This window comes from Ceratina calcarata, unplaced genomic scaffold (genome assembly GCF_001652005.2).
Source record: "Ceratina calcarata isolate Rehan_Ccalc_2016 unplaced genomic scaffold, ASM165200v1 scaffold336.2, whole genome shotgun sequence".
Taxonomy (NCBI): Eukaryota; Metazoa; Arthropoda; class Insecta; order Hymenoptera; family Apidae; genus Ceratina; species Ceratina calcarata.
Window position 1 is genome coordinate 98,468 of NW_017156387.1, and position 23,067 is coordinate 121,534.

The following is a 23,067-nucleotide window of genomic DNA, read 5'->3' on the forward strand; positions in this document are numbered from 1 at the left end:
TTTTAATCCTGACACAAATTCTGAATTCTGAACGAACTCGAACGCGTGAATTTAATATAGTAAAATCTTCTATAGTGACGCAGTGCCACTTTGAAAAGTACGTGGGAGTCAAAAACTGGTTCGGTTGTCAAGATGGAACACACTAATCGATATTTTCGAAAGCGGAGAAACGCATACTTCGCGATCGTTCGGATGTTTTAAATCCGACGAACCAACTCTTATCATATCATAAAACATAATCGATATATTGCTCAAGAATTATTCTAAACGATGAGATCTCCGTATACGTGAACCGTACAGTGCCTACCTGTTAGCTATAGTAATCGCCATACGGTAAGGTTAAAAGGAACGATCTCCAGGGATGATAAACTGGACGAGGACCTACGAAAACGATCAATTCTCGCACGGGATTTTCCATCGACCTTGAGACAAATCGAAATTTCGTCGACCATATGATAACTCGATGGAGTACAATGAAATCAGTGTACAAATTGTTTTTCCTCTGGCTCATCTTCATTGCGTTGATAATATTACTTAATCTGACGAATTTCTCTCAACAATCTCACGAGAACAAAATCTACGATGTATCCACCAAAGAGACCGTCCCCTCGACCATTGCAAAAAGGGTACAGCAACCCTCTGTTACTCGGGAAGTAACGATATGCGTTGTGGTCTGTGGGGACAGAGTGGACGAGGCATTGACCATGCTCAAATCCGCTCTGGTTTTCACAAAAAGATCCTTGCAATTCATCGTGATAGCTGAGACCAATTTGATTCCTGCCTTTGACGAGAAGCTGTCCGAATGGAAATTCATATCGAACAAAACGTTTGATTTCACCGTGAAACCTATCACATTCCCAGAAGGTAGCGACGCAGCTATGTGGAAGAAATTATTCAAACCCTGTGCTGCACAGAGATTATTCCTTCCAGTAAGTATTTCAATATAAACTACAATTATTCCATGTATTTATTTTATACATTTTTATAGTCTGTATTGAACGAGACGGATGCTGTTCTGTACGTGGATACAGACACCCTGTTCTTGACACCGCCAGAGATTATTTGGGACGAATTTAAAAAAATGAATTCTAGCCAGCTGGCTGCTCTCAGCCCAGAGCACGAGGATCCAAGTACAGGATGGTACAACAGATTTGCTAAGCATCCTTATTATGGGAAACTGGGTGTGAACTCTGGAGTGATGTTAATGAACCTGACGAAGATGAGGGAGTTCAGATGGATAGAATACGTGATACCTATCCATAAACAGTATAAATTGAAGATAACGTGGGGAGATCAGGATATAATAAATATTATATTCCATTATCACCCGGAGAAATTGTACGTCTACTCGTGTAGGTACAATTACAGACCCGATCATTGTATGTACATGCATGTATGTACTAAAGCTGAGAAAGAGGGTGCACTCGTGTTGCACGGATCTAGGAGCACGTTTCATTCGGAGAAGCAGCCTCCCTTTAGAGCGATTTACAGAGCGATGGAAGAATATCAATTGAACACTGACCCGTACGATTATTTATTGGTACCAATGAGGAACTACTTAGCTCTGGAGCATAAGTCAAACTGTGGCAAAGTGTGGAAAGTATTTATTATCCAACCGGAGTTACACTTAGGACAGCAATAATATATATGAAATATCTTCCAGTATACCGAATTTAGTAGATGATATTTAATATATACACCGTAGACGAAAATTTTATCTCTACTCAGACTGACTACGTTCCATATCGTGCGTTCTCGTTCCGTTTTATTAACAAGTGCGCTGTGATTGTTGAAGTATGAAGAGAAGGAGAGCCATATTACATTCTAAGACAATACTCTTTTTCGAATCTCCTTTTTATACTTAAATATAACTGTAGATTAATTTTACGGAAAACGTTCGAATAAATTTGATACGACGCTTTTACCAGCGTCTGTGTAATCGTTTCATTGTTTGTGATACTTTTACGAATAAAATGAATCGTTTTTAACGTGACCACCCGTTTTACTACCATGCCGTATGATAACGCACCGTTTCCTCGCTCCACCTCTCTAAAGAGGAGGGGGTCGTTACATTGAAAGGGTTCCGATTCCGAATAAGGGAACCTCAGTACGCAGATACGCTCCTGCGAGTCACGATTGTTCGTGAAACTGCGTTTCTAAACATCCTCTTTACCGATCCCGCAAAATTTGACTCGAGTCGAGTACACTTTGAAGAGGGAAAGAGAAGAGAACTGGTTCCGCGATGGAAGTTCGCGTGCTCAGCGAATTTGCGTTGCGATAAGGCGCGATCAGCCCGGCTTTGATACAAGAGATAAGAGCAGATTGTCGGCCAGTCGACCGGGAAACGGTACACGTCATGAGGAACTCCTGTGTTTCTTTTCTTTGATTCCCATCCTGGTAACGCCGTGATAGAAGAGAGGTAAGTGATCCTCTCCTTTCAGATACGAGGAATCATCAACTTTGATATACTCGCGGTATAAGAAATGAAATGGTAATTGTTTCGTAGTTAATCGAGCGGGTAACAGTCAGTAGAAATTAATAACTGTGAGAATTGTAACGCGAGCCAGCGATCCGTTAAACCAGTACGACCACCTTTCAGTGGTTCTCCTGTTACACAGATCTTCAGACCTTTGTACCATATTCCTACGATTCTTGCATATCTCATTATCTTTTTTATCTCGCCTGTAATTTCGTTATTTTTACCTGCTGACGCAGAGTTATGAACGCCCGAGCATATATAATCGATTTTCGAAGCTGTGGATCACGATTCCACGAATTCGCTATCATTTTATTATACCATTGAGCGGTCTTATCAAATAGCTAGCTTCTAGAATTCCGTCACAGCAGGCAACTTTCAATTCTCTTTCATTCTTTTTATCTCGCTGTTATAAGCATGCATTTTACCGTGTGCGCTTTAAAAAACATATGATCGTTCGTAAGGAGGGGATACGCGGCGAGTTTCAAAGAAAATGGGCATCGAATTCTGCAAGAATTTCGTCGGCGGTTCGAGTAATACAGAGAAAATATCGAATTGCTGTTTCGCAGACGGAATGCCGTTGTTCAAAACGCGTCCGAGGGTCCCCCCGACGGAGGAGAAGGTTCTGAACGGGAACCATCAGAACGATCACAATAATCAACCGAACGGCAATGAAAGTAATCAAGAAGATACTCAACAGCAGAATGGCAATCAAGAGAAACGGTCGTCGAGGTACTCCAAACCGCCTCTAGTGTTTCATTGTCAGCTGGCCCACGGGAGTCCTACGGGACTTATATCGGGATTCAGTAACGTGCGAGAGCTTTATCAGAAGATCGCAGAATGCTACGATTTACCCATGGAAGAGGTAAGTGGTCGTTTAATTAATTACATTTATCTCTCGTTCGTCAAAGCCAATAATCCTACTATTATCTGTTTCTAAAAGATAAATCAAATTCCTATCGCTCATAGTTCGTGTTTATTATTTCTGTGTTTAAATTACTCTCGGTTACTAAAGTTTGTTCGCGGGTATAGGGAGAGCATTCCGGATACCGGAAACGGTTCCGGGCCGTGGCCTCTGGCCTACGCGTAGCTCTCCGTGTAATAACTGGTTGGAAAAGGCCACCGGCTGCATTTCACCAGAACGGGCTGACCGTGCTGCTTACGCAGCGAGTCATTATGATCAGGGACACCTGCGTAACACCGGCCAAGAACCGGTGAAAGTTAATTCACGTTTCAGAAATTCTAATTTTTCATTGCACAAACACACAGACAAATTACATAATTAATAAAATGTTTTGCAACATTAAAAAGTTGTACCTGCTTAAAACATAATGTATGAATATTTCTCAATGATTTAGATAATCTTCTGCACGCTGAACACTCACAAAATCGAGATGACAGAGCTGCTAGGCAATCAGATAGGAGTCGGCGATTTTATATTCGCTCATAAAAAAGGTAGCAACCGTGAATTCGCAGGAATCAATTTTAAAAACTGTATAATGATAATAATCGTTTTTTTAGGAAGGCCCAAAGAGATAGAACTAGTGAAAACGAACGATTCCCTTGGATTAACGATAACTGATAACGGTGCTGGCTACGCTTTTATAAAGCGTATTAAAGAAGGTTCGATAATTGACAAAGTCAAGGTGATAGAAATTGGAGATCACTTGGAGAGACTAAATTCTGTTAGTCTGATCGGTAAACGGCACTTCGAGGTCGCTAAAATGTTGAAGGAAATCCCTAAGGGTGCCACGTTCACGTTAAGATTAGTCGAGCCGATGAAGAATGGTTTTGCAAATATTGGTCCGCGAGGAGACGCGAAAAAGGGGAAGAAATCTGGCTATGGAACCGGCAAAGAGACTCTCAGGTTCAAAGCTGATGGAAGTGCACAGATCATCGAGAAGGTAAGTGATATATTAATTAAAATGAACGTAAAAAATGCTGATTAATTTTTTATCTGCAGGTGGACGATGCTGCTGCTATCGGCATTGAAAAGATAAATGTGATCTTGGAGAGCTTTATGGGCATCTATGACACTGAATTAGGTAAATGCAGACATAATGCATTTATAGAAGAATTGCATGTTCAAAAGACTTTAAATATCCAAAGTGAAATAATTCAAGGAATCTTTTTATTTTCTTTGCATCTGTTTTGAACAGCTACACAAATCTGGGAACTGGCAGAGGGTAAGTGCAACAGCATTGATTTTGCAGAAGCGATTGACAACTCAGATCTAGAAGACTTTGGATTCACGGACGAGTTCGTTATCGAGCTGTGGGGTGCAGTTACGGATGCAAGAGCTGGAAGGCATCGATGATGGACGACAATTTATGATTAAATGGAATCAGAAAAAGGAAGACAGGTCTTCCTACACGAGATTCAACGTCGTAGAAATGAAGTGGATGAGAGATAGGAAACGTGAATCGATCGAAAAATAGTATATAGCATTTGTACAATTTATATAATAAATAAATATATATTTAATGACGAATTGTGTTATTCTGTATATCAAGTTAAGGGACGCGGGAGCGTCCCGAAGGCAAGTTTGAGTCTGGAGATTGCAACTACATTTTCAGTCCGCTATTTATACTTTCCAGTCCGGCGGAACTCACGTGGATAAACAGTATTAAATATTAAAAGTTAGCGCTCTATTCTTTCATCTACTTTTATTAATAGAATATAAAGCTACACAATCCGAAAGGTGATGTGTTAATTAATAAAAGTATGTTGCGATAGACTAAAACAATTTCTTTTTAACATTCAATTTCAAAATACAATTATATTGGTAATTATTTATCAAGACATGTCAAAAATAAGAGTATATTTTGCGACAGAGTAAGGGTTCTCTATTTAGCTACTTTTGCTCTATTGTGCTGCAAGTTTACATTGATTTCATGATTTACTAGGTTTATGTGCAATGTGTGCTTCCCCTTCCACCACTATTTTTCATATAGTAGCAGTAGCGGGACGTACAGTGAGGATTATTGTTGAAGATCACGCATTTTTATAGGCGTTGATGTAGAATCGGACAATACGTATTCGGTAGTAGAGGGGAAAGCGTAGAAATCACATATAGGAGAACGCTGATACGTCGTTGGTCAACAGCAATTGGCTCCCCATATATGTATTTAAATAATAAACTTATGAGCGAAACTTGACAACTGTTACTACGATTTCATTACTTTCTAGTTCTCAATTTGACAAAAATATAATTGTTTTATTTAAATTTAGTTGAATATTGTTTATAATTATGATGATAATAAGTAAATGGGAAACTTGACGTCTTTCGTTGATTTCACAACTTTCAGGTGCTTCTTTTCACAAGGCTATAATATTTATTATATTATTGCTACTTAAAATTATGAACGAAAGCAATGTAAGAAGGATTTTGTTGGAATAGGAACCAGACATCTCAAACTTGCCCATTTCTTTTTCCCTCTTACTCGAGAATCCATGCAAAGCTGATCTACTTGATAGTCTGTTTACATGGTTTGTCAATCACTATAGCAGATAATATAGAGATACGGCGAAAGTAAACCAAGCGATGATAAACAAGTTACTCAACTTGTTCTGTAGAGTCGCATAAATATTAAAAGCTATTAGAAATTCGTTTTAAACTTATCAGAAATCTACAAGTACTTGCCAGATTTTTTCGCAGTGCGTCTAATCTCCGTACAATAAGAACCAATAAGAGTTCGCTGTAATCAAAGCGTCGTTATCTACGTAGTTAGTATCAGTTGGTGTCTTGGTGTCAGTCAATGTATATTGCTGACCGAACGTGTTGCCGACTCGAGCCGTGAAATTTTTCATCGAAAAATGGTGTTTGCCATTACCAGAGCCAGCTGTATTTTTCTCCGTGCCGGCACGGGGCCTAAAAATGGATATAAGAATTTTAAACTCTCCAGGGTACGTAATTTGCGTATTAAAAAACCTGCCGACTAACCTCGTTCCCTGACATTTTACTTCTAATTATCATAATACAAAAATAAATGATCATAATCCATCTTTTAATTTACTTTCCCGATCATGCGACGGTAAATCATTAATTTCTAAGGATATTTCTGATACTCGTAGATATGCTCTGTGAATTTCTCTATAAAAACCGACGTTCCCGAGCCAGAGGAGGAGGCACCAAAGTTAAAACCACCGGTAGGTGATGGAAAAGTATTCAAAAGCGTCGAAGAGGCAATATCGGACATGCCCGACGGTGCTAAACTATTGGTTGGTGGATTTGGACTTTGTGGCATACCTGAGAACTTAATTGCAGCTGTTTTGAAACGGGGTGCCAAAGATTTAACTGTTGTTTCGAATAATGCAGGGGTTGAAGATTTTGGATTAGGTATACTGTTAAAGGAACACAGGATTAAAAGAATGATAGCTTCCTACGTTGGAGAGAATCCTGAGTTCGAGAAGCAATACCTTGCTGGCAAGCTCGAAGTCGAATTAACTCCTCAAGTAAATAGCAATAAAACAAAAAATCTAATGAATCGAATTAGAACTATTTAAGAAAACATATTGATTTTATATTGTCCGTGTTTAGGGCACGCTTGCAGAACGTGTAAGAGCTGGTGGAGCTGGTATCCCAGCCTTTTACACACCCACAGCTTATGGAACCATAGTTCAAGAAGGAAACGTAATTGTGAAATACGATGAGAACGGGAATGCAGAGATATCTGGAGAACCGAGGAACGTGGCTCAGTTCAATGGCAGAAATTATGTAATGGAAACGGCGATCACGGGAGATTACGCTCTCGTGAAAGCTTGGAAAGCAGACAAGGCTGGGAACTTGGTGTTCAATAAATCAGCCAGGAATTTTAATCCTGTAATGTGCAAGGCAGCTAAAATTGCTATTGCTGAAGTCGAGGAGATCGTAGAGAATGGACAACTGGACCCTGATCACGTTCATCTGCCAGGGATCTTTGTCGATAGAATCGTCAAAGGTGTTTCGTACGAGAAACGTGTCGAGGTTTGTATATAATTCTTATAAAATGATACTTAAAATTATTTGAAATCATTACTGATGATTATTTTTTAGAAACGGTTCACGAAACAGAATATGAAGCCTAAGAAAGTGACGCCAGCCAGCAAAGCTAGGGACAGAATCATCAGGCGAGCAGCTTTGGAATTCAAAGATGGAATGTATGGTGAGGAATTGAACAGATCGTAATTAACATCGTTGTCAAAGGTTCTAAATCTTGATAAACGAATATCCTACAGCCAATTTGGGAATCGGTATTCCTATGCTAGCCTGCAATTACATTCCCAAGAATGTGAAAGTCATATTGCAATCAGAAAATGGTATTTTGGGATTGGGTCCATTCCCAGACGAGTCAGAAGTCGATCCAGATTTAATTAACGCCGGGAAGGAGACTGTTACCGTTCTCCCAGGAGCTTCATTCTTCAGCAGTGACGACAGTTTCGCGATGATTCGAGGGTAATTATCGCGATTCGATAAATACATTACAGATTTTCATCGAAGGAATTAATCGTTCAAACTTTTGCAGAGGTCACATTAATTTAACAATGCTGGGAGCTATGCAGGTATCAGAGAACGGAGATTTAGCAAATTGGATGATACCAGGAACGATGGTCAAAGGAATGGGAGGAGCTATGGACTTAGTTTCCGCCGCGAGTACAAAAGTTGTCGTTACTATGGAACACAAAGCCAGAGATGGAAGTCCTAAGATTTTGAAAAGTTGCTCATTACCCGTTACAGGTACCACTCTATTTATATATCTTACAAAAGAGGGTCGATTCTTAACACTTTCGTCCATAGGTCAACATTGCGTCGATCTGATAATCACAGACTTGGCAGTGTTCGAGGTAGTCAGCGGAGAGGGACTTAAACTAATTGAAATCGCGCCTAACGTCGATATGAGTGAGATCGTGAGCTCTACGGGCTGCGAATTCGCGGTGGCCGATGATCTTAAAGAAATGGGACAGGTGAACTTGGAAGACTGTCAGTAAAGGTTTAAGGAAGATACTTAAAGCAACTTGTTTTCCAATTGAACGGCAGACAGAGCATTCTATCTTTAAGCAAAGTTTGTCTACAATTTCACGCGTTAGCTAGGTCCTAACAAATTGATGTATAATTTTGTAATATATGAACTAAAGAATAAACGCCCATAAGAACAAATCGTACGTTTTATTTACTATCCTAAAATTTACAATAAAAGAAACTTCATTCTCTGAATTTGGCTTTCACTTTCGCCGGCAATGGTAACAAGTACAGAACGCTGTTGAATATACTCAACCCGACGGCGAATGCCAAGGAGATCAATAAATTTAAATCGACGTTCAAAACTTCTGAGATGTTCTCACCTTCGCGTGTGAACCGTTCTATTAAATAAGATCTGCCATCCGGGTACCTGCATAGCTCAGGTATACCGGGGCACGTGAAACTCTCGTTGTAATGCAAATTCACGAACGTAGGGACGTCAATAGCTAATTGATTAAGAGCCAGCGAGGCGTATCTGGCTGGAAACGCAGTGGAAACTGCGGCCAGCCAGTACGACAAGCCTTTCAGACTCCTGATAGCTCCAGATGCTAATACTAGAGACACCTGAGTCATGTATAAAACTGTAATCGCGCCAGTGATCGGTCTTCCAACGACCATAAGCACTGCGACAGTTACTTGCTCCGCGGCCACATAACTGGCCCAGAGAACACCACAGGCATAAGCCCAAGTGGACAAGTCCAATTCCAGAATGGGTGTTAAAATGCCTATAGTGATCATGGTAGATATAAAACTCAACGGCAAACTCAGTAACGCGTATGCAGTCAAGAACATGGCCCCACCGTACAAACCTTCCCTTTTCTCTTGATAGTACCTAGCCCTGTATCCTGGAACTTTTTATTAACTATTGTTATATCAATCAATTGTCAATTAACGCCTAATCGTCAGGCACTTAAAAACTTACAGAGCAGAGCCGTGCACGCGATTCCAGCAACGTAGAACAGAGTCAGTACGTTGAACACTAGACCGCCTGTTTGTAAAAATATTCGAGACTGCATAGGAGTCGAATGCGAATAGAGAATGCTCATCAGAGCTACGGAGAATGGTAGCAATAATAGTCTGGCAGCGAAATGCCCTAAGCCTGATTTGTTAAAGGCAAACGATGCTGCCATGCCTCTCCTAAAACGTCGTTCTAATATTAATCCGAAGACGGAGTAATAAAACCCGTTTCACGTACAAATAAAGGGCGAGCAGGGTAGAAAAGCATCCTGGTTTGATTCCACGACCGAGACCCTTGTGCATGATTCCTAACGGCGTGTCTTTGACGTTAGGCGGTACCTGAGGTGCCTCCTTCATGTAAATTACACCCTCGGCCTTGAACTTTTCGACGAGGACTGATATCTGCTGATTCGATTCTAAGAAACGATCTCTGGAGCGACGGTCCACGGTCGAGAGACACACTGAAAAAATCGTTAATTCTCAAATTTACTCGCCTATGTTCATCCGTTTATACTCACAGTAATACATCAAAGGATTCTCGAGTTCCGGACACGGGAAACCGATGTAAGTGAAATAATCCAACATGCTCCTAGTTGGTCCAGAATAAACCACCGCGCCCAAGCATAAGAGAGTCACTCGACTGACAAAAGGTAGCACGTCGGATCTAGGAGTCTCCATCGTTAGAACAACGATGGAACCCCTTCTGGTCGCGTAAGACCAGAGCATTGAAACGATCAGATAAGTGTTTAAAGGATCCGTGTCCCATGTGGGTTCGTCCAACAGCAATAAAGTTGGATCTTTAGCTAATTGCACGCCGAGCATCAATCTCCTGTATTCCGGTTTAGTCAAATCGTTGACTGATCTGTTCGCGACTTGAGACAACGCGAGATCAGCGAGAGTCTGGCGAACTCTGGCCTCTCTGTTGCTCAAATTCGCGAGCCATGTGGCGTAGGTCAGTGTCTGGCGTACCGTTAAACTCGGTAACAAATGACATCTGTGAGCCACGTATCCCCCGTGCCTCCGGAACAATTCCGGGGTTAATAAATTATTATTCAGAGTCACTCTGCCCCTGGTTTCTCCCTCTGCTCGTCCAGCTAAAACACAATTTTCAGTGACGACCTCGGCCGATTAATTAACTCCTTGCACTCCTGTTTCAATTTCGTTATCAGACAATTCCGTGATTACATTTTATATACATGTTTAATCGTACTTTCTGAAGTACATTCGACATAAAATAGAACAATAGAGAATTACTGGGAACAGAATTGAAAAAAAGGGAATGCAAACGATTGATCTACTCGAATCTTACCGATGACATCGAGTAAAGCTCTTTTCCCTGAACCCTTCGAGCCGAGAATCGCTAAAACTTCGCCACCGTGAACTCGAGCGGATACATCTCTTAATACGGCAGTGGGTTCTGACTTGTTCAAACAACTGCCTTCGATGATCACGGCAGTGGAATGAAAAACGTTGGAGATGTCGAGAGTACAGTCCGGTGGAATCATCGTGAGTCTCTTTCGATTACCACATTACGTCCGTCGAATCTGCAACGAGTGTTGAATTAAAGAGCAGTGGCTCGGTGCCACGAGAAGATGCACAGGCTGGCACTGTTGCCAGAGAAGTGAACATTGCATGTAATACACAAGCATCGGTAGCGATACCTGGGAGTTGGCTTCACGAGGTGAATGCCTCCTACGAGAGGATCTTGGTGGGAGAAAGGTAACATCTAGTGGTAGCACAATAACGTACTCGCTTACTCGAGACCCTCTCAATTCTCCCGACAGTATCACGACGATTAAAAATTCGAAACTATTCAGAAATGACCTTAATTCAAATCGGTGACCTCGGACAAACACCAGACATTTTATCTAAGAGGTATCTCTGAGCCTGGGACCGGTTCTAAATTCTTGAAAATATATTAGAACACCGAGAGACGTTCGAGTTTCGAGACGAAACGAAATATGCGATTGTCGTAGTGTAAAAATGATCCAAGATCTGTTGAACGACGATGTCATCGAGAGCAGGGTTTGATTGGTGAACATGTACGCCACTGCGAACTTGAAAGACCACCGAGGAAGGAAGGGAACCAGGAGAGGGGAACCGCAGGAGGTTCGGAAGGCACGTCTGTCAGAAGGCAGCGTTTAGAAAAGGCTCCTCGGCGTTCAACATACCGATGCTATTGCGGTATCGCGATCGCGGATCGGGTGATGCGGCCCTTGTGCGATTCCTGACGAGAGCCCAGTGCGCGATACTCTCAAATTTTCATCCAGCATCACTGACCAGAGGACCGAACTCCAGTGGAATACCGATCGGAATGGAGAAACAGCATCACCTTGACTCGAGGCTCGCTTGAAAGCTCATCCCGAACGCCGGTGAGTCATTGCTGCGAAGAATCTCTACAGTAATGTATCGGGTTTCGTGGCACGCGTTCACGTGTCCCTTCCACGCAGCCCGGGTCAATTTTTATCACGATTATATTTAAGAATTTTCAAACGTTAGAGTAGAATGATTCATAGATCGCATCGTTCATCGTTTTAATTGCTGTTACAGCAGAGTGTTTTTATCCCGGAGAGGGATGAATACGTGGAAACGGCTTCTAATCTCTTGGTCATGCTTCAACGACTGGGAACCAGATTCTGCATAATGAGAAATGGTTCACCTGGTCCCGGTGAAAGCGACAGGTGATTAGAAACCGTTTTACTCCAGTCCTTATCAGCAGTCTGCGGGTTTTTAATAAATTATCCTGTTATGAAACGCAGAACCGGAGAAGAGGAACGAAACGAGCGCGGTTAATATTCCGTGGCGGCACTTTCCTCCTAATGCTTTTCATTTCACTGTCGATGCTTTCACTGCCTCGATAATCGCGCTATAATTGCCGAACGATATCACGATTAAAATTGATCAACGGTCATCCCTGCGGGACAATTTTTATTTGATAATATTGATCGTGGGTACGTGAGCAATTAAAAAGATATAAAAAACGTGTATATGGTTTTGGGAGGATGCTAAGTTCAGGGACTTTAACGAGCGCACAAGAAGCGTACTTGTGCACCTTTCCACGTGCCACGGACGGTGCTCCGGGTCGGTTTGCAATGTTGATTAAGTCTTTCTTGCGGCAGACGGCCGTACCCCTTTGGAATATTGAAAAAACCGGCAACACTGACCTCGGTGCACGTCTTTACAAAGCGTACCCTTACTCCGCAGCGGCTGTGCACGGCGGAACGAATACAAATAATCTACTGGCTCAGAAATAAACGTCGAGCGTTAACGAAGACCGACTCGGCAAGCCAATGGATTTTTTTCTGTAATTAAAAACCCATCCTCTTAACACCTCTTTTTAGTAGTAGTAAAACCTCTTTTCCACATAAATGTTTTTACGTTGAAATGATATTGCAGAAACGTATGTCTTCCGGAGGACGTTTAGCCTGTAGAAAATAAGAACATGCTGGTACCATTATCGTTTGTATAATTAATCTCAAGCCTCGTTCCCCGATCGATTCTACGATTCGGAGGGCTTTCCACGGTTTTTTGCACGCGGTATCCAGGCCACGCTTTATTAAGTCACGTGCGTGTACGAGATCGAGTGGCACGCTCGTAGAAATCGGTGCGTGGGACAGTCCCACAACGCCGGAAGAGATTTCGAAACCCTCCGCGTACACCTATCGTTTCCCTAAACGCAGACAAAGAGAATTTATTGCCTGTACCGATGTAACACTTCTCGATTCGAATGAAACAATCGGAAAATCGTAACGAACATAGAAGAGTAATAAATACCTCGAACAATGTTATGCAAATAAACTGCATGAGAACAGAATTCTTAACGACTTTAAACTAGAAATAGACAAGTCTAAAATGCGTGAATAATATCGCATGGAAATCTTATGATAATCTCATTCCGCGGATGCTCCGTTTTGCATAAAACTTTTTAATCTAGTTATCGACTCATCGAGTTGCATGTTAATCTGTTAAACGTGACCGCTCCGCTGGCACACAACTATCGCTTTTCATCACGGACTGGCCTGATGGTCAGTGGATTGAAAAGTGAATTTGCATGTCGTAGACGATGAAAATCACCGAACCGTCTGAACGCGTATTAATTAAGTATCACCGTCCCCCCTGCAGACTGCAATCGTGCTCGAACGAGCGGGAGTTATGCGCGTTTACCAAAGTGTTACGGTAGATATAAATATATTTTTGCATACGGGGGGAGACATAATAGTGACTAGTTCGGTACAACAGTTGCAGAAACGGGATATGCAAATTAACAGTTAACTCGGATCCGAGATAGTTATCGGGCTCGAAGAAAAAAAAAAGGAATCGCGTACGCATATGGCGTTACGTAAATCAAAGGGAAACGATTACGGTCGATGATCACTGGATATACTTATGTTAAGTAAGGAGAAATCTATCAGAAAAAGAAAGGGGAGAGTTTTCTGGTTGAGATAGTAGAAATGGCATATATAAACATTTTGCCCGAGGCGATACGAATACACTTTCGACTCCGGGCGGTGTACCACTTTAAAAAGCAAGGTTTATGAAGAGGTCGATATTTACAGAGAAAACGATTAGCGATACAAGCAAGAATCTTAAGCTTGCCGTACCGTTACTCGACGCGTAAAAATCTCGCTTTTCCTCAAAATTTTACGGTCAAACAATATTCATTGTGACCGTCTTGGATAAAGACTTTTGGTTCTCGTGTAACTTGAAAATTCTCAACTACGAGAGAAACGTCTTCTCTCGAGAGGCTGCTCGGTTTCGCGCAAGCACCGTCAGTGAGTCAACGTCTAACGGGAAGCCACTTGGCAGCAGAGAAAAAATGCTACATGATGGCATCTGACGCGGACGTGCCGTTCGCGTGGACCACCCGATGTAAAAAGAACGTTACGTCTCACGTCTGTTGTTTACTTAATCATCCGACACGTTCTACTGACTCATTACATAGCTCCGCTTAAGTAACGCCATTCTAATTAATTAGATTCATAGACGATTGAATAGCGTTTTAAAATATGCCGATGATAGACTAGCGTTGTTAAACGTGATGTAGCCATCTACGCTTTCAAGTTCATCACGAGCTACACCGTTAAGAGGAATGTCGCCTCTCTCGGCCACGTGTGCTCACGCAATGAGCATAATCGCTCGAACGTATACAAGTATAAATAAACGGTGTGTAACGTGTATGCACTCACCGGCTTTGCAACGACGTATCCTCGTGAAATCGGCACCGAGTCATAAATCCACGGCTCCTTTGTAGCATCCACCAGTCGGCTGGTTGAAACTGTAAACAGAAAGTGGAAGAGACGTCTGAATTGTTAAATATTTACAACAGTTTCTTTCGGACGTTAAGAGTACCGATCTCTGTTTTATAATTGATAATTTAATAACGGTACGGGAATAAGAGCAGCGTAACAATTATTTAAAATGGCAAAAAGTAAGGCGATTAACGGTCAGACGTGCGCAGTGCCGCGTAATACATTCTGGAATATAGTAATAATAATAATAATAATAATAATAATAATAATAATAATAATTTAACGCGATCCGTCTGACCGAGAATGGATGAACGTCGTGCCGTATTCGGAAACAATGTGCAAGCTGGCGATACAAATCAGCGGGTAACTTGTTTTGTCCGTTCTGGAGCGAGCCAGACCTTTCTTCTCGCGAACAATTTCGAGCGTTCGGTAGCCAGCAATTTGAAAGGCTCGCCGATCATTCGCACGGTGCGTACGCCACGGAATTCCATAGCGCTTTATCACGGTCCATGCTGCGGAGCCATTCGCGCGATTCATTTCTGTATTTTAATTGAGAACAGTTTTTTCTTAATTGCCTGTTCTTCCGGGGAATAACTAAGCTCTTCTCCGCGGTAATTGCGACAGCCTGTTTTTCAAATTAGAGGAACAACTTGGAGATAAAATAATTCTCTACATGTTTTCGCACGTTTCTCAACGAACGTGACGCAATCCGTTTCATCCAGCCTCGCTTGAATTGTTCAGACGCCGCGAACCATGGGCTCGGAAGCGTGGGAGCTGGAACGGAGGTACTCCGTGCCCGGAGCGTTGGACACGAGAGGTTTGGAACCTCCAGCCAGCGAGGACTTGCACGCCTGGTCCATTTACAGGTATCGTTCGTTCCTTTCTTTCGTTCCTTCAGCGAGAGAACCGGTGCTCTACATCGATCTACTCCTGTTCCAGACAAAATCTGAATTCTGACTTCACGGATTCTGCGTTGGGTTCAGCGGAGAAGTCTCCTCTCCCGTACGGGAACTTCCAACTACGAGATTCCACGGTGCAGAGCATTCTCAGGCATCCGAGATACGGCCCCAAGAGTCCTCTCGCCAGCAATTCATATACATATCTAAAATTCGGTCTCCCCAGGGTCCTTCCCCCGAGTTCTAGGAACAGGGATGGTTCCAGTGGGTACGATTCCAGCGAAGAGGGTCGCAGGGTGTCTCACGCCGGTACTTCGGGTCACGGGACGTCCGCGATGAGATCTGCCAGAAGCGATCCTGATTTCAGACACGTTCACGCTGGTCCTCGAGAACACGCGCACTCCCAGTTAACAGTTTCGAGAGAGAATCCTAGGCTGAGGAGTGCCAGCGAGGCGAATCTCCTTCAGGGAGGTGTCAGAGGGAATAGGAGACACAGTATCGCACCAATCGATCCGGGTTATGGGGTTCACGAACCCAGAGGTATAAATACCTAGAAGAAAAAATTGATTTCAGTGCTGAAGAGGTATTGATTTCTAGGACACGGTATCCTCGGTCCAGAGAGCTACACTCTACCCCTGAGACCTGTCCCCTGCTTGCAGCATCCCCATCTACAGCTACGGGGAGTGGAAGCTTCGGGATCTGACGGTCTACCTTTGTTAAGAGGGATCACTTTAGAGGCTGGAGCGACGGAGGTGCTAGCTATCATGGCTACCACGGAGAGAGAGGGGAAACAAATTGTAGAAACCATCGCAGGAAGGAAGAGAATCAAGCGAGGGGATATTTTACTCAATGGAAGACCCGTGTCTTCCAGATCTCTAAGGTACACGCGACGAAAGAGAAACCAAATAGAAAAGACATTAAAAGATTCCTGTCGCAGGTCTCGCGTTGCCTATCTGTCTACTGAAAGTAGCTTGAGCCCAGGACTGACTGCTCAACAAACTCTAAGCTTCTACATGCTCCTCCGAGGAGGTCCGAACACTTCTAAATTGGAAGCTGATGCGATTCTTCAGGAACTCGGATTAGAAGCGACGAAGCACTGTCTGGTGAATTCGCTGACGACTTCCGAAGCGAAGAGATTGTCCCTGGCGTGTCGCCTGTTGCAAGATTCGCACATCCTCGCATTAGACAGGCCCACCCACGGCCTGGACATCTTCGATGCTTTCTTCTTGGTGGAATACTTGAGGCAATGGGCGGGCAGGGGTCAGAGATTGGTTGTATTAACTTTACATCCGCCGACGTATGAAATTCTCACGATGGTGTCCAGGGTGGCTCTCACTTCTGGTGGAAGGATCATGTATTCCGGGCCTAGGAGGGACATGCTGCCATACTTCGCCCTTGCGGAATTCCCTTGCCCTCCGTTCAAGAATCCTTCCGACTATTATCGTACGTAATCTTGAATTATTTCATGAACGATTCGATCTTCTAACGCTTTGATCTTGCAGTCGATTTAGTAACGCTGGACGATCTCTCCGCGGAAGCGATGTTGGAGTCTTCCCAAAGGATAGATCACTTGGCCGAATTAGCGAGAACAAGGCTGCCGCCCCTCAGCGATCCCGGACCCCCGGGGATGCTTCCTCCTTCTATCTCTACCCCGAACGTCTTCACGCAAGTCTATGCATTACTTCTGAGGACTCTGATCTACAGTCAGCCGTGGACGCTGACCAAGCTGCTCAGGAAAATCATGATCTCCGCCTCATTGAGTATTTTATTGGGTGCAATATTCTGGGACGTAGCCGGTGACTCGAATCTACATCTCAGAGACAGGATCGGGTTCCACTACGCCAGCCTGGGGATCTTCTTCTGGCCTCTGAGTCTGATAGCTATCTGCGAAGTCGCCGACTGCAGGCCGCACGTTGAGAAAGATATCAAGGATGGATTGTATGGGAGATTCGTGTATATTTTAATCGAGGTAAGCAGCTTGAAATTTAAGGATATATTAGCTATACAGTCAATCCCAAAAGTTTATGCACTTTAGAAATGCATTTTTTAAAAAGAAATCAAACGTCGGAAGAACATTGCTAATAATAAACAACAAAAAAAATTTTCGATTTTTCCGAAATTTTTCCAAGGGGTACCCCTTCAAATTTTGCGAAATTTTCGTTTTTGGCCAATAACTCCCAAACCGTTGGATCTACGAGAAAATTGCATCAGACCTTTTTTGTAGAGGACGACGAGATCTACAATTTCCATGTAAAAAGTTTTCGCTAGCGTCAATAGTTAACGAGTAATTTGCAAAAAACTGTTTTTTCGTTTTTCGTCAATAACTCGTTAAATAAGAATGCTAGCGAAAAAATTTTACATGGAAATTGTAGATCTCGTTGTCCTCTACAAGAAAGGTCCTATACAATTTTCTCGTACATTCAACGGTTTAGGAGTAATTAAGGAAAAACGAAATTTTTTGCCAAAAGTTCGCAGTTTCGACGCTGGGATGGTCGGATTTTGTCAACATCAATAAAATGCCAAATAATCATATGTAACTCATTAAATGTATAGCCAATACATCCTTAAAGAGCTTGTCGATGAAAATAAATTGAAATTCATTTGTCTTCAGCTCGTTTCTGGAGGGATATCATGGTGCGCGGTGTATCTCATCTATCTGGCCCCAGGGTATGCCATGTCTGGGCTTCATTTAATTCCTGACGAGAATCTCACTTCCTTGTGGAACTATCTTGCAACTGGTTTATTGTATTTGATACTGCAGCATTTGATTTGTCTGCTCTTCGCTCATACTTGCAAATGGACGTATCTGGCTTCCCTGTTCGCTGGGATAGTCATCGGCGAGATGACACTAGCCGGAGGCGTGACTTTGCATCTGGAGAATCTTCCAGGATGGTACCAAAAGATCAGCCCGATGCAGTGGACACTGTCTTTGCTACTGCCTCCTCTTCATCAGTCGGAAGTAATGAACAAATTAACCAATTGTAAGCCGAAACAGATTCAGAGGCAGGATATTATAGTTCAAGCTACGTGCGAGCCGCCCGACGGGGGTTTGGCAATGTACGAAATCGCGTTGGATAAGTTTAGCGTGAGGGGAGAACTGTGGCTAGGCATTGGGATAGCTATTGTTAGTTTTTTGATTGTACTAGTGTTCCTGTGCATTTGGTACACCACTCCCAAGAGACTGAGGAGTGCGCCGAACAAGCCATAAAGTGGAACAACTCAACGACTGAACTGGCTTGATATCTTTACTTTGTTAATGTAAAAGCGTATCAGAGTATTCCTTCAAATGTTCCAAGTACAATGATAAGGGAACATAGTTAATCGTTTAACGACGCTCGCAGCCCTTTGTCTACGTTATTGCGACTTTTTGAAGCGACGGACTTCAGAAACTCGCAGAGTAGACTTTGGGAACAAAGTTCCAAGGTCTGCCGAGTAGGTACACTTTAAACTAATTTGTACTTCGTGTTCTATCGATACTGTAATCGAACGAAGTGTCCTTATAAAATAAAGAATACAAATTTCGTCTGTTCATTGATCATCCCCTGAAACTAGAGAAATTTAAAAATACGAGCTCCGTCGGTTGTGGCATATAAACCCGGCCACATACTCCATCTACAACGCCGGGATATCGGCATAAGGTTCAACCGGTAAGTATAATCTTTTATTTACTAAAGTTTGGTAAAGAAAAGTACGTTCCAATATCTTTATTGGAATTATTTCTATCGGAGGAAATCGATTAGACGTTCCTGTCTGGTCTAAAAGCGAGCCTGTTAATTGATTATTAAGTCTGGAAACATTTAGACAGTCGCAAATCGATTTTCCATCATGGACAAACGTACCCGCCGACTAATTGCGTAATCTAAAAGCGATCTCGAAGAAAATAGATAGACCGCGTTCGCTAATTAGTCGGGGCTGAATAATTTTATCGAGCGTTCACGCTTTTACCTTTCATTCAACTTCAATCATAATTTGCGATCTTAATAACAACCAGAAATAGACTCGATATACAGAGGGAAACGTACTACAATTATATAAAAATGCAAACTCTCATTTCTATTTAGGAAAGATCGATTTTTGAATAGTTTCCGTTGCACCCTTTGCAACTTTCGAGGGTCCGTTCACCAAATTAGTACAAATTGACGGGGCAATCGTCGTAAATGCCGACTTCCGTCGATGGGAGTAATTAAGCACGGCGGCTAGAATTCTTGGAACACGGCTTCTCCACCGGAATCGCAGTCTCGCTCCGCGAGCATTAAACCTCATCGTCCCGTGGCGTCCCGTCGCGTCGACGTTACACCTCAAAATCAATGAACCGTTCCTCCGTTCTGTGCGCGTGTAACAGACCTTGATTCATTGAGACCACGACCATACTATGCGCATTCATTCTTCCACCTCCCCCGGCCGTGACTCACTACAGCGATTTCCACTATCGATTCGAGAAATTCTTAAACAGATAACAACGATTATTTGATCACTGATGTAACAAACTTCGAGTAAACAAGTTTACGAATAAATAATATGAAGAGTACCTGCCTGGGTATCGATTCTAAAATTCTGATACAGAGAATCTTCTAATAAATGTTAACACATAAAAACGTTGAGAAATAATTCTGTGAAGAAGCCGACGGTGGAGAAAATGGTTTGAATATCTGACAAGGTCTTTTACAACATATATAGGAACAAAAAGGGCACGGGATAATATCGTGGGCCCGCGTGGGCGAACGTATAAAGCTCTTTTCGCTTTCTCCCTCCTGATTCTCTTCATTGATTATTTTACTTCGCCACCTACCAGCTCGTGTCCGACGGGCGCATTCTGTATCAGCGTGTTACATAGATGTACATACGTATGTACATAGATATGTTCCACACAAGCGTTCCTGGATCCTAACGAGATCGGTTAATTGAACTCCTCCCCCATTATCTCTCATCGCCGCGGAGAATCACCCGGCTGTTTGCTCGACGAATTTTTCATTTCAATCGCATTTCATCGGGTTGCATCGCATCGCGTTGTTGTCCGAGTTTGAAAGCCGATACGCGCGTAGGCAGATGTTATTATAGCCGGAAACGATCGATTATCTGTATCTAATTAAACTCTTCCTCTCCGACATCCACTTCACTATGCGTTTCATTACTTACAATTAAATCAACACACGTGTTTCGAAAACGAATATTTAGACACTGACATATGCATACAAATTGTATGCATACAATTGCTATTGAAATTGAACTGGATCACTTCGTCCAATGTTTCGTCACGATATTCAGAAAATATGTGAACGCTTCTCAATTATCAGTAGTAAACTGCAAATTTTATGCATTTATAGAAAAATTGAATTCGTGGGAAATAAAAATCCTGTATGATGTGCAAAAATACAAGTACCGAAAGCTGAATCATATTGCCAGGCATTTTAAATTGATACCATAAATATTTTGTTATGTATAAAGATTCACAATGTAATCACTACTGTTGAGATTAACTTGTTGTTTAATACCAACTTTGTTGTACGCTTCATTGTTTACTCGTACAAACGTATGAGTAAATGAACGTACGTACCAAAACGAATATTTAAACACGAAAGATTCTCAGATATCACCGGTATCGATCGAACGAGAATAGTTCCTGAGTAATGAATACGTACCTGTAAATAAAACATCTCGCTCGCCGAATATATCTCGCAATCAGTCAAACGTAAATTTTTCGGTCCATAGAATGGATCCCCCAGTTAATACGTTAATATGCCATTTAACAAATTTAGATACTTAATACGCTAAATTACCCGATAAAATGCCATTTTTGCATGCTGCCCTTATCGTACGAGAATAACGGTTAAGTATTTTCGGATCACTCACCGATTCCTGTCCCTTCAATGGAATGATCTGGAACCTCTGGAGGGGGGTAGCTTCTTTGCAACTTTGTTCTCACACCGCTATTTCGCGAACACGTATTTTACTCACGGATAATTACACGAACTGCTTTAAATTTCAAAGCCCGACGCTCTGCGATTATGGAAATAGCAAACTAGCTCGGATCGGAGAAAATACGGAGTTCGGAACAATCGAGAAGCACGATGGATACCGGTCGGCTTCCCCCAAATTTTCTTTTACAGATAATTCGCGAAGAATCAAAGAACTATCGATAATTTTATGACCACTCGCGAATTATAAACCGGGGACTCGAAATTTTATAGCCACTCGCGAATTATATGAACCGAAATCACGAAATTTAACGCACAATTACGATCGGGACGATGGACTTCACGAGAAGAACGCGAAAGGGGAGAGGCACAGCGGACCGGAAATGAACCCGGAAAGAAAGGGAATCACGTACCCATTTTTTAATTGGCATTGAACATAATTAATTTATAAAATATGAATCCTGATTTACTAAAAGTCTAGAAAAGTTCAGAAAAATTTTCTGAGACCATAAACTCTAGCAACCTAATTCTTTAATTAAATTGTTATATAAAAAGTAAAGGGTCGAAAATTATAGAAAAAACGTCGTTTCCGCCCACTTGTTCAAAACACTTTCTAGCCTATTAATCAGTTATTAACTGCATCCAGAATTGGTTGCACATACTAAAAAAATTAATTGATTAATCTGGAATCATTATTTTCATTAAAAATTGTCTAGAAAAGTATTAAAACATACAAAAATTATGTTACTAATCCTGACCTTTTACCGCCATCTAAGATGCAATAGTTGTTAACCCTGATTATTGCCGCCAAATCGTGTCAGTTATATTAGTCGAACAATATGTGCATTCTAATTGAAGTGCATAATTATGTGTCAAAGAAATTAAGATATTGGTAAGATCAAACTGCGTATGTGACAGGAAAATGATGGAAAACAAGTTACAGAAGAATTTGTTGTTTGTTTTATCTACGATCGTTCATCTGTTCTTTCAACTCGCGAAGCTTCGTTCCTTCGAATCAGGTAAGTACTTGTTTCATAAAGCTTCTAATTAAATCATAAATGATTACCTTATCATATAAGAGTTACCTTAATATATCTGTAACGATATTTGATTCATAAGATCTGTGATATTACAATCAGGACTAACGTGTCATTATCGTCGTGTGTTAGGAGATGAATAACTTGTAGCTTCTCAGAAGCGTTCATCTTTTGTCTTTTCCCGCAGAGCAAAGGTAGGTCCAACGTGTCAATAAAGATACTCGATTCGTAAGGTCTCCGATAAAATCAGGAACGATGTGCAATTGTGATCAAGAGCGTTAGGAGAGTCATGAATAATTCGTACGTGTTAACCGAGTATCGTCTAATCGAGGGGGGAACGAAGGTCCCTTAGGTAGTTTTACAGGCTAGTAAACGTGCCGGAGTCTTATGTAGCCGATGGAATGTGGGCGTACCAGTTTCGAGAGTCATTCAGGGAATCGTCCAGCCGTATTCGGATTTCCCTTCTTCCAGTAAAAAGCACGGGAAACCGTCGTCAACGATAACATATAAGAATGCATCCACGATCAGCGGAACGTGAT

The 23,067-nt window shown here is 42.1% G+C and overlaps 5 protein-coding genes across 8 annotated transcripts; 4 read left to right on the forward strand and 1 right to left on the reverse strand.

Annotated features, from left to right (window-relative positions):
* The first annotated feature begins 82 nt into the window (after positions 1–82).
* Positions 83–1,993, forward strand: shams (glucoside xylosyltransferase 1 shams). Its single transcript, XM_018024555.2, has 2 exons — positions 83–929; positions 989–1,993. Exons 1-2 carry the CDS (start codon positions 453–455, stop codon positions 1,640–1,642), a joined length of 1,131 nt encoding a protein of 376 aa, XP_017880044.1. The 5' UTR covers positions 83–452; the 3' UTR covers positions 1,643–1,993.
* Positions 1,994–2,091: 98 nt separating this feature from the next.
* On the forward strand, positions 2,092–4,967 carry kermit (PDZ domain-containing protein GIPC-like protein kermit). Its single transcript, XM_018024557.2, has 6 exons — positions 2,092–2,419; positions 3,046–3,341; positions 3,835–3,931; positions 3,998–4,380; positions 4,440–4,521; positions 4,636–4,967. Exons 2-6 carry the CDS (start codon positions 3,051–3,053, stop codon positions 4,791–4,793), a joined length of 1,011 nt encoding a protein of 336 aa, XP_017880046.1. The 5' UTR covers positions 2,092–2,419; positions 3,046–3,050; the 3' UTR covers positions 4,794–4,967.
* A 1,025-nt stretch (positions 4,968–5,992) lies between these two features.
* Positions 5,993–8,612, forward strand: SCOT (Succinyl-CoA:3-ketoacid CoA transferase). The gene is made up of 7 exons (XM_018024554.2): positions 5,993–6,382; positions 6,551–6,931; positions 7,017–7,442; positions 7,512–7,620; positions 7,694–7,910; positions 7,981–8,192; positions 8,253–8,612. The coding sequence occupies exons 1-7, from the start codon at positions 6,293–6,295 to the stop codon at positions 8,441–8,443; spliced, it is 1,626 nt and encodes a 541-aa protein (XP_017880043.1). The 5' UTR covers positions 5,993–6,292; the 3' UTR covers positions 8,444–8,612.
* On the reverse strand, positions 8,603–21,646 carry LOC108624942 (ATP-binding cassette sub-family G member 5). Of its 2 annotated transcripts, XM_026813490.1 has the most exons (7): positions 21,427–21,646; positions 14,618–14,706; positions 10,741–10,975; positions 9,950–10,525; positions 9,670–9,892; positions 9,397–9,611; positions 8,603–9,325 (listed from the first exon to the last, which is right to left on the reverse strand). In XM_026813490.1, exons 3-7 carry the CDS (start codon positions 10,934–10,936, stop codon positions 8,658–8,660), a joined length of 1,878 nt encoding a protein of 625 aa, XP_026669291.1. In that variant the 5' UTR covers positions 10,937–10,975; positions 14,618–14,706; positions 21,427–21,646; the 3' UTR covers positions 8,603–8,657. The 2 variants fall into 2 exon arrangements, with proteins under 2 accessions (XP_026669291.1, XP_017880048.1); XM_018024559.2 differs by lacking the exons at positions 14,618–14,706; positions 21,427–21,646 and adding an exon at positions 11,603–11,663.
* LOC108624940 (ATP-binding cassette sub-family G member 8) lies at positions 11,721–19,085 on the forward strand. 3 transcript variants are annotated; one of them, XM_018024556.2, is made up of 7 exons: positions 11,721–11,803; positions 15,422–15,546; positions 15,620–16,116; positions 16,174–16,456; positions 16,514–17,019; positions 17,079–17,545; positions 18,188–19,085. In XM_018024556.2, the coding sequence occupies exons 2-7, from the start codon at positions 15,434–15,436 to the stop codon at positions 18,782–18,784; spliced, it is 2,463 nt and encodes an 820-aa protein (XP_017880045.1). In that variant the 5' UTR covers positions 11,721–11,803; positions 15,422–15,433; the 3' UTR covers positions 18,785–19,085. The 3 variants fall into 3 exon arrangements, with proteins under 3 accessions (XP_017880045.1, XP_026669289.1, XP_026669290.1); XM_026813488.1 differs by lacking the exon at positions 11,721–11,803 and adding an exon at positions 11,854–12,112; XM_026813489.1 differs by lacking the exon at positions 11,721–11,803 and adding an exon at positions 14,706–14,814.
* Positions 21,647–23,067: the final 1,421 nt, after the last annotated feature.